Source organism: Fundulus heteroclitus, chromosome 9 (genome assembly GCF_011125445.2).
Source record: "Fundulus heteroclitus isolate FHET01 chromosome 9, MU-UCD_Fhet_4.1, whole genome shotgun sequence".
NCBI classification, from domain to species: Eukaryota; Metazoa; Chordata; class Actinopteri; order Cyprinodontiformes; family Fundulidae; genus Fundulus; species Fundulus heteroclitus.
The window spans coordinates 18815348-18832514 of record NC_046369.1 but is presented as its reverse complement, the minus strand read 5'-3'; the positions used below and the strand labels follow the sequence as shown (position 1 = coordinate 18832514).

Below are 17167 nucleotides of genomic sequence, written 5' to 3'. Positions count from 1 at the left end.
AAAACCATGCATGCAAAGTGGAAACATGTCTTGCATGAGATTTTTTTTTCTTTAACTAACAAGTATGTTGCTCAATCATTTTTGTGTTTAAGGAAAAATCCACCCTAGTTACCCCCCCCCCCCCCAATTAAATATTACACAGTCATGATAAAGGACAAATAAAAAAAACTGTGTACCCGCTTAAGATTTTAGAACTGTGCACATTTTGCAGGTATATTGAGGGGTTTTCTGAAGTGCACAGATTTTCAAACACTTTTTTGTATTCTGTCATCAATATTGATAAAATGTAATCTGTCTACACTTGAAGGGTGTTTTTTCTTTTGCTGTAATTAAAAGCAAGAAAGACAGTCAAATACATTGTAATGGCAAATCGTAGTCAACAGAGTACTGTAATAGTATGAACTATATTTTACTGCAACCACGATTAAATCCTTGATGTTTTTCCAAAAGAGTACAATGTTGCTACATTTAGTCAAGAACCCCATTTTAAAAAGTGTTCTTTTTATAATAGTTTATTTTTAAATGGTGAACTCTGTTTGCACCAAGCCCGAAAACAAGCTTGATTTATCAACAGTAATGAAAAGGTTTGGAGCTTGAGAGTTGATGTCTTTTTGCTCTCCTCTGCTACTTTTTGCAATTTGCAGGATGTTGTTAATTTTACTGAAGCAAGAAAGGAAATTAAGAAATCACTCTGCAGATCTAAGGGAGACAGACAGATGTACACTGTGATCACACAACACATAAAAGAGATGAAAGGAGCTCGCTTGATTAAAAAAAAAGACTGCCTTCACAGTGTTGTAAACATCTATCTGCTTGCCAACACCAAGTCTTTTTTCTTTTCGTTTGCATTAATGTGATAAGGATACATTTTTCAAAGTTTGGGAAAGGGCAATGTCTGGTTACAACAACCAGCTCTGGAGACTGAAACTAGTGTGTGCTTTTTCTTTTTGGATAGTAAAAGCATTTTTCCATTACTAAACATTATGTTAAAGGAAAACTAATATGTCCTTTTCTCAGGTGAATGGGAACTGTTGTCTGGTTTCTAAGGGAATATTGCTTACAGACAATAAAGCAATTGATTTGCCGGTTTTGTGCCTCTTTTGGGTGGATTTTTCCTTGAAAACACAAACTGCAGTGTATTAAAAATAATATATAATCTCAAAGTGCACTGGAAACTAAACATTGCAACACTTTTTTTTCAAATATGCATTGGCTTATTTTATTTTCCTCATCCACTTAGTGGCATCAATCTAAATCATATGTCTGATGGCTGTCAGTAGACACCCCTGTAGGTAGTCCCCTAACTTCCAAGTAATCCAAGCAAATGACAGATAAGCATTGGTCTCTGTAATAGATTAACTTGCCCTGGGATACATGTAGCCCATTGCTAATTACAATAAATCTTGTGTCACATCACACCAGAGCGCAGAGGTGGGTAGAGTAGCCAAAAATTGTACTCAAGTAAGAGTAGCATATTTTTACTCAGATAAAAGTAAAACAAAAAAAAAAAAAAAAAAGTAGTCAGCCAAGAAATTACTCAAGAGGAAAAACATATTCAGTAAGAAGGCTACTTAAGTACTGAGTAACGAAGGATTTAATATTTAAAAAAATTATGTTATCGGACAGACAAAAATACAAGGTCATGTGCCAATTCTGGTATCTTAGAGACAAAGGTGAAAATATACAAAGAATAATGTAATTGCAAAACAACAAATTCAGGCTGAAGAAGCACTTTTCTAAAAAAAAAAAATGTTTTCAACATTAAACTCGAAAGCAGTACTTCCAGCAGTTAATGTATATACAGTGTGTTATAACAGTGCAAAGTAGTTTCAATAACAATACCTACTGTTTGCCGTACGTTCATTTGAGCTCCAAATGGCTCAATGAGCTCAGCAGATAGAAAATAACATTAAAATAACAAAGCTTGTGTACAAATAAGAAGTCTCACTTTAACATAAACTCTAGTTTTTTTTGTCTCTTTGGTGCATTTTTGGTTAAAGCAAGTCAGTTCTTTATTAATGAAGTTACAGTGGGTAGAGTAGCCAGACATTTTAATCAACAGTAGTGATATTTGAGTAATAATATGACTCAAGTAAAAGTAAAACGTACAGTGCAGTAAAACTACTCCTAAAAGCACATTTTGTTCAGAAAGTTACTCAAGTAAATGTAACTGAGTAAATGTAACTAGTTACTACTGCCTCTGCCGGAACATGAAAGGTTATTTTAAAGCAATTGGAGCAGATTTCTTTTTTTATTAATGAAAATTACACTGCAGTCTGACAATGCCAAATTACATGCATGGACCTAACTGGATGATTATTATTTTTCAAAGCAGGACAAAGCTTTGCATCCAAGTTTGTCACAGAGAATATCAGCTTCTTTTCTTTTTTTTCATTATTGCATGTGCAGGTGCACAGAAATGGGCCAAGCTTGGGACGGAGGGTGAAATTGTGAAAGCTGTATTTTTTTTTTTTTTATTTATTTATTTCAGACGTGGACTGGGGTGTGAGGGTGTATGGTTGTGTTGGTTGCTGACATTAGTGATTCTGCTATCCTTCCTAAGCATGTCAGAGGCTTTGTTGAGGCAGGGATATTTGCTCGGCCCTGAGAAAGCAGCAAGGGCTGACCCTGCACACTCTCCCAACCTGCCTCTTCCTCTGGCTGCGTTCGTGTGCTGTGATGTGCTACGTGTATGTAGAGGCGTATGTTCGATAGACTTTGTTTGGCATAAATGTTTACATTGTGAAATGTGTTTATGCATGTGTGTGACAGGCTCGTCTAACGAAGGAGCAGCGCTGGGGGAGCGCCCTCCTGTCGAGGCATCAGTCCCTGGAGGAGGAGTTTGAGCGAGCCAAGGCTGCCGTTGAGGTAAGCCGAGTGCGGCTCAGTATTACACTTCACATCTGTCACCTGTCAAAAGCAAGGCATCTGCCCCACCAACTTTTAATGAGATTTAACATGAATCGCCAAGATGGTTTTTCAATTTCCAGCAGCTGAAATATGTTTAATCTAATGCGATGTCCTTGTCAGGAACATTTTCTTAAAGTTAGGAGGTGAAGTGAGGACAAAACCTGACTAAAACAGAAAATTTAGATTTTTTTTTTTCCAGCCTAAGTAATAATTATAACTTGTTTATCTTAGGGACATAAATACAGATAACCCTTTGGGTTAAGCTATGATAAAAACTCACACGTTGGACCCAAGACACCAAAGTGTGAGCTTTGCAGAAAAACGTGCTTTAAAAAGAGTTTGTTTTTCTTTTAAAGGTTAAGTCTTTTAAGTAGTTTATTTTTAGTTTTAAGTAACTGACTGACAGGACCCCCTAAAAATAAAGATGTAGACATATACTGTATATGAGCTGTTTAGATGATGACATTTTTATTTTTATGCCCAAAATTCCTAGCGGTACCCCAGACCACACTTGATTGTATCCCAGGAAAAAGGAATACTAATTTACCAGTGTGTAGCAATTTGGACCACTGCAATGCCCTGCTGTCAGCTAGTGGTCAAATGTTGGGGGAAAAAAATTTAAAATTTCAACCAAATGGCCCAAGGGGAAAAAATGTACCTACAAATATAACACTGTGTGATGGTTAAATTAAAGTTGTCTGTGTAAAGAAGTCTTAAATACAACAACTAAAAAAAATTATTATAAAAATTAAACAACCCGCCTCTTCCTTTGGCTGCGTTGTTCAGCCTCTTCACTTTAGCTCAGCCCATATATTTTGTATAGGGTTTATATCTTGAGGCCTGAAAAGGGCAAAATTAAAAGATGCTTTTCAATTAAATATTTTTGGTGTCCATCAGAAATGTGAACGCGAAACAATAAAATTTATATAAAGTTTTACAGAAACATTTATGAAGAGAGAGGTTAATGAGAGTGGCGGCTATGAAGAAAAAAGATGCGATTTATCAAAGACAATCAGATCAGGACTGTGGAAATACTAATTTGCTGAGTTCCAAATGGGATTTAAGAAATAGTGCTAATTTTCATTTGCATATCCCTGTCCTGGTTATAATTTAAGTTGGCTTGCCCATAAAATTTGCATCATAAATAAATGAGACATTTTAGAAACATCTGAAACGTCATTCAGCTGGCAAACTGAACTCCGGGTGTCCAGCACAAAATTGTGCAGAACAGCACTGGCTAAAAGTGCTGTTCTGCACAAGTGCTGTTTGCCTTCTCAGACATCTATAACAGGAATCCTCTGGCTGACCCAATGGGGACTCATCTCCCCCTTAGTAACACTAATGCAGCATGGGCTATGCTAAAGCACATCCCTGAAACTAAATGTTTCCTGGTGTTCAAAACCTCCAACTACACACTTTTAGCGTTCAAAAAAATATTCTCTCATCTTAATGGTGTGTTAAGATCTTTTATCAGAGAACATGTTACAATTGCAGACAGTTGAAGACTGCCAGAGCTGCTCTTTAACTTTATAGCTTTAAGTGTAACCTGGAATAATTAAACTTCACACGACCATGCCTTCAGTTACCTTTGATTTCGTCATATCTGCTTTGGGAAATGACATGCAAGCCAACATGGTGATGTAGTGTTCAGAAAGTGATGCAGGAACAGCCCAGGAAAAATATAAGCACCAACCAGACACCAAATAGCAAGCAATTGCACAATTAATGACACTGTCAGACATCAGGCTAATTACAGCAGAGGTGACCGCTGTTGTCACCGCTTTAGAAGTGACACCATGTCAAGTTTAACTGAGGGAAAATCACATGGAATAAGACAAACCTTTCTAGAGAAAATTGCTTTGAACATGAGAATAGTTTTTGTTATACACTATATACCATTTAATACGTACTGTACATTTGTGACGTATTGCAATAGTATTTTTGTGTGGTATTACAGCAAGCAGCAACATATTGTAAGAGGTAATTAAAAATAAAATTAGAACCTTTTCTGTCTCATAAAACTTAGCCGAGCAGGTGCACTGCACACGGCCCCAAAAGCAGACCAAAGTAGTTTATGGAAGAGAGGAAACCTGATAAGAAATTGTACTGATGCATCTCTGTTTTCACCAAAAGGAAAGCCCTTGCCTTGATCTTTTTTAAAAACATTAAGTGCAGGAAATGGCATGATGGGCAGGTTTGTGAAGGACCCAAGTGCAGACAGAACAGCAAGTGCAGGATTTTATTACAGAAAGCACAAAACAGGCACATGGAGCACGAACAGAGAACATGGCAGGAGCACAAACCATGAGGCAGAGCCACCCCGGGAGCTTATATTCAGGGAGAAGATTAGCGGAAGGCATAGCAAAACAGGTGAGAGTAATCAGGTGGGAATAAGGAGCAGCTGAGACCAATGAAGGCGGAGGAGAGGGCTGTAATGAACAGGAACTGAACAGAGATAACAAAGGGAAGAAATCTATGAGAATTAATTCAAAATGTACGTGGTGAACAAGAATAAAGAATGAATCCAAGAATGAGTGGACCTAACCCACAAATGAATGAAATAAAATGACAGCAACTAGAGAAGAGAAGGAAGAGGGAAGAAACAGAGGCATAAAAAAAAACAAACCTCAAACACCTAGGAATCATGACAGGAAAGTCAGGTTTCTGTTAAGAATAAATAAATGTGTCTGCTATTTATAAAATTTCCCTGCAATCAAGATACACCTCATTTCACCAATCGCCATTATACACCTGATTAAGGGACTTTTATTGGACCGTAGTACCGCTAGGATAATTTTTGGGCGCCATTTATTTCAGTCTGATTATATCTGAATGAATTGAATTTGAATATCCTGATTGTGCTTAAATGTGAATCTGTTTTAATGTGGGTATGACTTAGCCTTGAGATGGCATTTGTTCAACTATAGAAAAAACTGAATTGAAAATAAAAAAAAAATGGAAATAGATTTTGCAAGGGGGCATTTCTTATAATATTTAATGTGTTAAATGTACGTTCCATGGCTTACTCCAGTAAAGTTTAAACGCACAACCTCTCAAAGAATAAATACATGTTGTTGTATAATTGCAAAAAAAATACTTTTATTCAGTAACAATAAATTCCCAACCACAAATGTATTTGTTGAAAGGTTTTATGGTGTCAATTAAGACACATTTTCAGGAATATGAGTTAACGTAAAGTCTGCTCAGTAGCCATCCCACTTTATTAGAAATTCAAAGAAAATCTCTTGAGATTACAGGATAAAGAGATTTTAAAATACGGAGTTCCTACAAGGGGTGGGGGGGGGGGGTTCTATCTTGTAGTCATACAAACTATACATAAGTACATGATGTCTATTAATCCTGTGAAAATCAGCCCACTTATACCTGTTCCACGCTTCCAGACACCTAAGTCAAATCTTCCTGTTTTTACCTTTTAGAAAGTGCTCTTTCTTGCTAACTCCACACACTTCATGAGATCACTGACCCAGAAATATACTCACGACTTCACCAGCTAACAACAGGAAGGTAAATAGGTTAGTCCGTTGCAGCCAGACATATCAGATATCACTGGGGACAGAATAGCTCCAGTATTTAGTAGTAAATCTGTACATCTGTATTCTAGCATCGCAAATTTGATGAGCTGTGAAATATACCAGATGTTCTTTTGCTGTGAGGTTCCGGATTTGGTTTTCCAATAAGCACGACATAAAAAAAACACACACACACAATTTGAGAAGAAGAAATTAATAAGCCAGTTTTCTCTGCTCAAAGCGCTTTTTATCACCTATTTATTTCCACTTAAAAGTAATTTTTGTAATCACATGATAAGATGAACATGAGGAAATTAGAATTTTATTTTGCCAAACTAATTTAGAGGCGTCCCCGGAGAAGATTACTAACCAGCCTTAAAACAAATAATTACTTTATTGCAGTAGCAAAATAATGCACGAAAACAATTTGGTAATGTCCAACCTCTAATTGAAATAAATTTCTTCAGTTGTGCAGAAAAAAAATCCCTTGTTAAAAAAATAATTGTTTTTAGCAGAGTACCAGGTGTGACCAATGTTAGCGTCACTGCTGTGAATAGTTTTTGCACAGCCTGATTTCATCAGGAGGAGAGCACACAGTCCTCCATAAACTTTCACATGGACGCAGCACTCACAGGGGGCTTTCTCTTCTTTACACAATCTCTGTAGAGTCCAGGGTTCTCTTTTATAGCCTCTTCACTTTAGCTCAGCCAACATATTTTGTAAGTGGTTTGTATCTTGAAGCCTGAAAAGGGCAAAGAAATAATAGTTGATTTTGTGTCTGGTAAATCAATTTTGTCTTGATTTGATCCTGTGGTTTGGATCATTATCCTGTTGAAAGACTCAACAAACATCACATTTTTAGTTTACTTGTACAGTCCACCAGATTTTTTATTTTAATCGTCTTGGTTGTTCGACAAGTTCCTGATGCAAGGTTTTCATGACCTTTGGAAGAGAAAGAGTCCCACAGCATCACAGATTCTCCACCATACTTGACATTGGCATGCGATGATTTCCCACGTATTCAATCTTTCTTTCATGTCACACCCAACAGGAAAGTTTGTTCCAAAAAGCTTTATGACCAGGTAGCGTTTCCAAACAAACTACACATGTTTAGGTTTGTGATAGTAGGAGAGACAAATACATTTTCTAGCATTAATCCAAAACTACCAGTTGACATCTAACAGATGCAATACAAACTGATTAATGGATGAATGTATGGTGGCAAAATAAATAGCTGTCCTTAAGAATCCCCAGATAAATATACAGCTTTTGTTTCCAGATGCATATTTTATAAGAATTATTCTAGAATAATGTGGCATAAATAAGAGATTAAACCTGTAAAGGATTTTGATTTTAAATAACATTTACAAGTTGCTACAGGCAGACAAAACGCTACAACAGTGAGAAAAATCTGCTGCACTGTGGAGCCTCCCTTCACCCATGTTCATAAAAACACGTCTTTTTTTTCTTTTTTCTCCTGTCTGTCAGGGTAGCACTAAGAATTGCTGTCTTAATGCCAAAAAGACCTAACAGATTTACTTTCAAAAGTGGAGCTGCTTTCCCCAAAAAATAAATACATTAAATATAATTAAGGAAAATAAGAAACAAAAATAAAAATACACAGCTAACTAAGAGACTTAGGTTCCTAATTTTTTCAGATCCAAAAAAAAAATCCTGAAAAATGTTATATTGTTCTAAGGATCAACACAGAATGTCACCAAGGCAGGACAACTGCAAGCTGGTCTATCTAGGCTACATGGGAAAAACATAAATAAAATGTAGAGGAGAAAAAAAAAAGTTTCTGAGACTATGAATCCCCAGCAGCGACACATCGTATGTGTCCACAAAGGTTTTTGCAGGTATGCACAATCGATCTCAGAACACAGAGCTTGGATCTTGATGTTACTCTGACTTGGTTTGAAAGACGGGCCTCCTCTGTTACCTGTTGCAGAGGTGGCAGATGGAAAAATGAAAAAGTAAATCAGGTAAAAGTAAAACTGATAGATTTAAAAAAAAATATGGACATGCAGTAAAATATTTGGGGGGAGGGGAATTGAAAAGGGAGGTAACAGGGAAGACAATAGTCTAAAATCTTCTATAATACAAAAGTGCTTGCAAACTGTTAAATTACAAACAAACAAAAAGGTTAAACAGAACTAAAACACTAACTTAGGCAAGTTTAAGGTGAAACACATAAACAAGCAATACAAAGAACAAAAAAGAAACTATATACAAATAAGATGTCTAAAAAATTTGAAATAAATAAAAGGAAATGTATTAAATAAAATTTTTGTTTAAAAATAAAATACATATCATAATTTATATAATGAATTAACATTTTGACAGAGAAATATTATGATATGAAAATGGAAAGTTAAAGATAATTTTATGTCACCGTAAATGCCATGATGTTTATCTAAAATGTATTCCCTTGGTGCATTTCTTGTCATTCTAATTATTTCATTTGGGTCATTTAGTTATGGACGTATTATTTGTGGTTATGGCAGGGTTGTTCTTCCATATTTACTTCTGCTATTGGAATGGCTGTTCTCTTTTCCATCCTTTAACATAATGGATTATGTGTTGTGCGTGGGCTGTATAGATCTCTTAAAGTTAGCCTTTTGTGGACATCTCTTTTTAAAAATATACTGTAGGAGAGAAAAACAATGGGGTTCTCCAGCGGTCATTGGACGAGAGGTGGGGTTCACCCTGGAAAGCGTGTCTGGCCATCACGATTTTTGCTTCTACTTGAGTAAAAATATATTGCGTTGCTACTCATACTTGAGTATAATTTTTGGCTATTCTACCCACATCTGGAATATAGAAGAAGGCTATGAAAAAGTTAGAGCAAGGCTTCAGGAATTGTGAATCTCAGTCCAGAGCTAGCAATGATGTCCCATGTTGTTTAAGCCAATAAACACCCACCTCCCACCCGAATACAAACGCTACATGTACGGCAAGTGAGCCATGAGGTCCTGTGATGCTGACGGACAAGCATTTCAGCATGGAGCATTGACTGCTTCAGTATCCTGCAGCCTCAGTGCCAGCTTCCTCTCTGGATAAGCTGAGGGTGTGAGTAGCCTTTTTTTTCTTCTTCTTCTTCTTCTTCTTTTTTTTTTTTTTTTGCTTTGGTTGTATGTGTCAAAGGCCCACATCACATAATTGCAGTTTGAAAGGCCTATTCAGATTCATCTCCAAATTCAGGAAGCGATGGCTCAGAGAATATTAAACCAGCACTAAGCTTTTCGTTTTAATTCACTGGATTAGAAGAGCTGAACAAACATAAGGAAATTAGGGCCCAAAGAGGCAGCAGACAAAGAAATAGTCTTAGAAGTATAAGCCTCATCTTACAAAGTCTTCCCTGATAAGAGACAGTAAGGTTTTATGTTTTTAGACATAATAATCAGTGAAGAAGGGGGAGAAAAGGGCGGCGATCCAAAAGATGAAGCTTGGCTTTTGATTCTTTTTCCAGGGAGGTGATAAAGAGATATTTAAAGAAGGTAAATGTGCATTTCAAATGAGGGGGCTGTCAATTAATCTGGGCTAGTGACAGTAAAATACTTTTATTAAACATGGAACCACTAAAACAGCGTCGGCCGTGACGTTGGTGAACAATGAGGGGCATTAAAATTGCTCCCACATGGGTAATAAAACGAACGAAAGATGACTGTAAGTCATCCAATAGCAGCAGGAGAGATTTGCTTTTATCATTTAGAAGAAAATCAGAAGCAAGTTTGGTGACATTTGAGATTGCAGAGGAAATAAAGACGTCCACAGATCTTTTCAGGTGCTGCAGTGTTTTATTTGTCTCTGGTTCAGTGTCTTTACTGTTTTCTTGTGCGTCTCCATCATCTCATCAGACCTATCACTCCCTTCCTCGTTCACCTGTGAATAAAAGCATCTCCTGTACAACTTTCATCAACAGCAGTTAAAACGTATGGCACATAATTTAGGTGCTCATGTTTATTAAGTAACATAAAATGTTTTAGAACTTATTTTTAAAATGGTGATGATTCACACCTACAAAGGTACCTGTTTTATTGAACTTTACTTGCGCTCTTTTTTCCCTAGTTGGTCATGGATAAGCTACCGTTTGTAGCCATATTGGTCACCTTAGTTTTTCTCTCATCTTTTTCCCAACATGTTTAGATGACAACAGGAAATATTCTTTGTCAGCTATTTTTTCTGAGCAATAAATGGCACAAATAAACAGCTAAAAGCTGTCTATTTGTAGATGTAGGGAATTTTATGATCAAGAAGCGTGCAAAATGTCTTAAATGATACTCGAAAACATACTTTAGACTAGAAAAAGAGTATGGGAGCTGACTGAGCGACTTCACCAATCTATTTCTATTTACATTTCGTTTTTTTTTTTAAATGTTGAAAATTATATATACCCTTCTCAAAAATCAGCGGAAACATTTTTATTGGCATTACAGCAATCAAATCTTTCTTCTAATTACTGACCACCCTTTTGCATGTTTTCATTGGTATTTTGACAATCTGTCTTTGGTGTTGAGCTCAAAGTGTTTGAAAATGAAAGATCGGACACTGATTGAAGTTTTGATTGATGTTATATGAATTCGCAGCTCAGTTTTGTGACCGTCCACATCAGATGCATGCTGTTAGACCCCTACCCAACTTTCCAAAGGACAACACTCTTATTCCCCGCTCTAATGGCTTTGTAGTACTTTGTCAAGTGAGATGTTTTTTTTATTCCCCTCTGAGTGACATTATAAGGACTCCAGCTTCCTATTTTTGTGCTGCTGACCAAGGACTTGCCCTGTGCAGCATAGCAGTGGGTAGCTCATTAACATTAAAAGGCCAGGCCAGCCCTGCACTGGAGATGAAAAGAGCTTTTTTTCTACCTGCAGGCTGCTGTGTCACCAGTAAATAATGAGACATTGCCTTTTTTTTAAAGAAATAAGCTCTCTGGGCAAAAAATGGATATGTAACCTCCATCCAAGTACCTGCTTGGTTCCAGAGACTCTAGCTCAAATTAAAATTACTAAACTTGATGTACTTGGATGTTTAAACCTAGGGTACATAGAATAAGGGAGATACATGTAAAATAAACAATTTAAAAGAGTATAATTATTCTCGATCATAATTAAGATATAATTATCCAGATGGAAACACATACAATGAGTTACAACATGTACAAATATTTGTAACATCTTTCACAAGAAATGTATTTTTATGAAAGGATGACAAGAAAGAAGTCTTTAAAATGGAGCTGTAGCATAAAACCTTATCTTCTGTCAAAATAATTAAGCAAGCATGCTTTAAATTAACAGCCATGTTATGTTAACATTAGTTTACTGTTGTTGGGGGCTTTTTTTGGGATACTTCTTTATACACAGTTTTTTGTGCTTGTCTGAAAGCAGCATGACCAGAAAGTTTATATATGAAAGCTGGCTTTGCAGAATATAAGGTCGTATCTCATGGGCCAAATTAATTCGGACGATGAAAAGGCTCATTTGTGTTTTAACAAAGCTTTTTATTTAATTCCTTTTGGGAATACAGTATGTGAATCGGATGCAAAGCTTAATGAGGCAAAAATAAGGGTTGCTTTGCTCTGCCAAGTCTTTGCATTGGTATAATAATGAAAATAAAGGAACAAGACTGCAGGTAATGGTTTCCACAATGGTACATTAATAAATCTTATGTGACTGTTGTATTTATTCATGCACATCGTGTGGCACTGTGTGCGTTTGAATTTGTTCAAAGATATAATAAACACTAAGAGTTTATTATAAACTCTGGTCGGTCCATACATACTTTTTTGTTCTTACAAACAAGTACAATTTTAAAGGCCTGCTACACTATAAAGTATTGTGTTCTGTAAATGTTTCTATCTAAAAGCACCTTGCAGCAATTTTAAATTTAAGCTGCTTTCTAGAAATGTATTTAAAGTTAAAACAAAGATTAAAAAATCTTCCCAGATGGAACAGCTTTTTCTATGAAGTATTAAAGTAGTTTACTTTTTGCAGTTGATTTCGTAAAGGGAAATAAATTACGTTATGCCACAGATGTTGTCATTTAATTAAGAGTTGATAAAATGCCCCAAAAAAAAGCATTAGAAGGAAAGATGGAAGAAATTTTCAATTTTTCAACCTGGTGCAAGCTTGGGCACTCAGAAGACAAACAAACCCATACACTACTGCTTTGTTTGCTATATTTTGTTGTTTAGCAAAGATAGAAGCTCTTCTTCTTCTTCTGTGTTTTTTTTTTAGGGAAATTTGATAACAGGGCATGGCAGAGTGGTTCTATTCTGAATAAAGCCAGGTGATCCCGTGTACATATAAACGGTACAATCCGAATATTTTTTTTGTTTTCTAATCCGAATACATTTCATTTCATACATTTTTTTTATTTTTCATGCTCTCCGTGTGTTTTTAATTAGCACTTAACCTGTTACAGATTACAAATCCAATTTATTATTATTATTATTATTATTATTATTATTATTATTATTATTATTATTATTATTATTAACTGAATAAAACAGATTATATTCTACACATATCTGGCCAGATAATTTCATCAACAATACAAGCAATATCCTCAGTCCTTGCTCAGCTGCGGCGTCGCTTAGGTCACCAGCCTCTTCCGTGGCCTGAATGAGGGGCACCTGAGCCTGGGGCCGGAGATCCTAAACCTTCCACCGCCATGCTGAGAAAAAGTATTCGATGGGGTTTAGAAATGGAGAATATGATGATGATGACGATGATGATGATGATGATGATGATGATGACGATGATGATGATGATGATGATGATGATGATGATGATGATGATGATGATGATGATGATGATGATGATGATGCAAGGTACTGTGCTGTAAACTGTGGATGGTGTTGAAACCAGTTCTGCACAAGAGAAAAGTGGTGGATTAACACATTGTCCCACATGAAAATGTGTTGCATCTGGTGCATTTAGGTAATAACGGTGACGAGGTTGCGCAATCCATCCAAAAATGTGAGAATGTGATGTATGTGCTGCTATTCTATGAAATGGTAACACAAAGGAGTATGTTACCCCCACGTTTCCCTGGGACATTAAGTATAGCCTCGTGGCCAATTATATTTCTGTCTCTCCTCCTTGTAGCAGTGAATGCACTACATGCTTTGAATGGATGTCTGCAGATTTTGCTGGCTGTAAGGGAATCGAACTAAAGAAGCAGAACTGAAAACAATCTTTTTGCCTCCAAGAGTGTTGATAGGACACCAAGGCATTACAATATTTCAGAGGAGAAAATATTCTAGTTACTGTCTCTTGGAATGAACTGGCACATTGATATATTTGTTCACTTACTTGTGATCCAGCCTATGTGAAAAATAAGCTTTGGCAAGACAAAAAAGTAAAAAAAAAACACTGAAAATATGTTTCAAACTACAAATGAACTTCATTAAATAATTTATTAATTTGAATATGTTGCCTGAATCCGCAATAAATGAAACAAATTTGACCAAAATGATCAGAGGCACAGACAGTAAATGGGTTGTATAGTGACAGAAACTACGTGTGAATCAAATTCAGGGAATTATTTTAGTGCTTTGGTTTCAGAGAGAAAATAAAACAACATAACTGTATTTACGTTATATTTATATCCTACTTAGTATCCCAGTGTTGGGTCATCAGCAACTTTGCGCATGTGTGATTAATTAGCAACTTGGAAACGGAGCGAAGGTACTGTGGTCAGATCTCAAAACATTCCTGAGAGAGACAATAATGACGTCATACATTTTAGTTTAACACCATCATTACATTACTCAACCTCGGCTTTGTCTGTTATTGCAAGACAATAATCTTTTTTAACTTTTTTGTAGCTTAATAAGACTGTTAAACTTCAGCCTGACCTATGTACCCCGCGACTCCGCCTCTTGCCCATCGGCAGCTGGAGATAGGTACCAGCCCACCACCCCCACCACCTACCTTTCATATATTTTGTTGAAAATGTATGCATGTGTGACATAAAATATATGTATCGGTCAGAAGAATATATGTGAATGAGGGATGTATATATGTATGTGAGGGTGGCAGAATACATTATGGCTTGTACTGCCCCTCATAGGAAAACTAATAGAAAACTAATTGATGTGAGCCGGCTGACAGATTCTAATGTGGATTTTGTTGAAATATCATGTTTGTTTGTTTTTTGCTCTAAAACAATTCAATTCAATTCAATTTTATTTATATAGCGCCAATTCATGAAACATGTCATCTCGAGGCACTTTACAAAGTCAAAATCAATCATATTATACAGATGATGATACAAATGTCCTATATAAGGGAACCAGTTGATTGCATCAAAGTCCCGACAAGCAGCATTCACTCCTGGGGAAGCGTAGAGCTACAGGGAGAGTCGTCTGCATTGTCCATGGCTTTGCAGCAATCCCTCATACTGAGCAAGCATGAAGCGATAGTGGAAAGAAAAACTCCCCATTAACGGGAAGGAAAACCTCCAGCAGAACCAGGCTCAGTATGAACGGTCATCTGCCTCGACCGACTGGGGGTTACAGAAGACAGAGCAGAGACACAACAAGAGAGACAAAAGCACAGAAGCACACATTGATCCAGTAATCTGTTCTACATTAGATGGTAATAGCGGGGGTTACTAACAAGATCAGTATGGATTTATTTATTCATTTGTTTGCTTATTTTTCTAAAAAGAGTTTCTATGTTTCTTTCCAGCTGACACGGATTGTAATTATTTTCACTACAACAAAAATCTACTGGCTGCATATGTCATTTCTGTGACCTCTGAAATACTGCAACATAATTAGCTTGATTTCTGTCCCGATTTTCCCCTTTCGACAATCCTAAAGACGCCCCGATCATTGGGATGGCTCTTAAGATAATCTGATGAGATATTCCTGCCATGTGTGATGTGTTAAAAGTGATCTAGTCCGCTTAGAAGGACGTTGGGACTGAACCAACTTTAAATCGGGGGATGTTTAACATGTTAGATTGTCTTGGCCCGATTTCCTAGCGTGTGAGGTGTTCCCTGAGGCCAAACGAGCACACCGCCTGTTGAATGTGGCTTGTAGCCACTCAGAAAGCAACAACAACTCCCCTCCATATCATAGTGTAGCAAACACTGGGCCCCTGTTTGCGGTGTTTTCACTCCTTTAACCGTCTTTTCTTTATTAAATTTTATTTCTCCATTAAAATTAGTCCACAAACTATCACCATTGGTCTTTCTCGTCGGCTATGTTTATTTACTCTCAGCGCACAACTGATCACAAGAAGTTTTGCGATATTTCTCATTTGTGGGAAATTTGTTCTTGTGTGGTGTGTTGTGCTTGTGGTTTGACCAAAAACAACGCACTTTACGAGCAAACCTGTTATATCTACAAAAAAAATGTATTGTCACATGTGGGGGCTCTTGGGTTTTAAAAAATCAGCCGACAATTTTAAAACCTTGCCGTGTAAACCAGGCATAAGGCACACTAATCACGATCAAGAGCCTATTTTTTCAGGTGAGTGACTAGGTATTACCAATGAATTTCCAACCAGTAGTGACATGTTTATTGGCTGCAAGCTGTTTCAGAGCAGCTGAGATTAAAAGTCAGAGCTATGGGCTCCTTCCAGCGATACTCAGCATCCCACTGTATTTGTGCTCCGTTTCCCTTAATTAAACTGCCTGGAACAGAGTTAGAAATAACACATTACAGCAATACAAAGAAATATGTTTATAATAAAAACATGTCCGCATATCCGCTCAATTTTAAACGTGCAAGAAATTTACTGTCATCATATGATGCAATTAGAGGGAGAGTAAGTCACACCCGCTGCCCCCGCATTCAATGCACAAACATTTGACAGTCTGCAAGATAGAAGTAATGAAGGAGTGATGGACTAAGTCACAGTGCAAACAGGCCCACAGCACTGTAAGCAATAATGAAAAGCATTAGAGGAACATTATGAAAATTACAATAGCTGCAACATGGAAACCATTAAGATAGACATCAGAACGGAGATTAAACGCAATCAGAAACAAATGACGATGTGATGTGCTGGGATTTTACCAAAGGAGTAACAGAGAGATGCCTTAAGCTTAGGATAACTCACATTACACATCATCTAATAAAAGGGAATAAACATTCAGAATAAAATGGAGATTCTTAATTGTATTACATCTGAGTGTGTTTATTTATTGTTACCATTTATTCTTTTATCAAAAATATGGCTCAGTAGATTTGTATACTTTAATGAAAACCAGTGTATTTACATTTTCATGGATTACACCTCTGATTTAAAGTGTAAAAAATCAAATCAAATCAACAAATGTCAAACAGCCAGTGGACTCTCTTTCGAGCAGCTGTGGCCTTGCTATCAATCTAAAGGCTCGTTTCATGTGGAGCATTAAATGACCTTTGACAACAACACCTGTCTTCTTGTGTATCTGGGTTTTCCAAGCAACCGTCAGCGTCACCACACGCAGACTTACTGTATGATGTGCCATCATGTACTGATAGAGTTCTGGCTTTAGCCAGTCGGTTAGTCACACAAGGCTGTTCTGCCTTGCTTGGCTTCATTCCTGGTCCGCTCTCCTTCTGACAGGAAGACATCCGAGATTCATGGAGTCAGCCAGCTGGAAGAGAAAAGGCTGTGGCTATTCACTGTATTCAAGTTTTACATTCACAACAGCTAAAGCGTCTGTTGTGCCAGTCGTGTGCATGAAAAGAGATGGGACCACTCATTAAGAAGTTGCCAAATGTT

At 36.8% G+C, this 17167-nt stretch overlaps 1 protein-coding gene across 4 annotated transcripts in view; it reads left to right on the top strand.

Annotated features, from left to right (window-relative positions):
- pex5la (peroxisomal biogenesis factor 5-like a) overlaps positions 1-17167 on the top strand; it is a 117663-nt gene that overhangs the window by 78579 nt on the left and 21917 nt on the right. For all 4 annotated transcript variants that reach the window (XM_036141170.1, XM_036141168.1, XM_012877931.3 and 1 more), the window contains one exon: positions 2773-2868. In XM_036141170.1, the coding sequence (XP_035997063.1) occupies positions 2773-2868 (96 nt within the window). The remainder of the gene's footprint in view (positions 1-2772; positions 2869-17167) is intronic.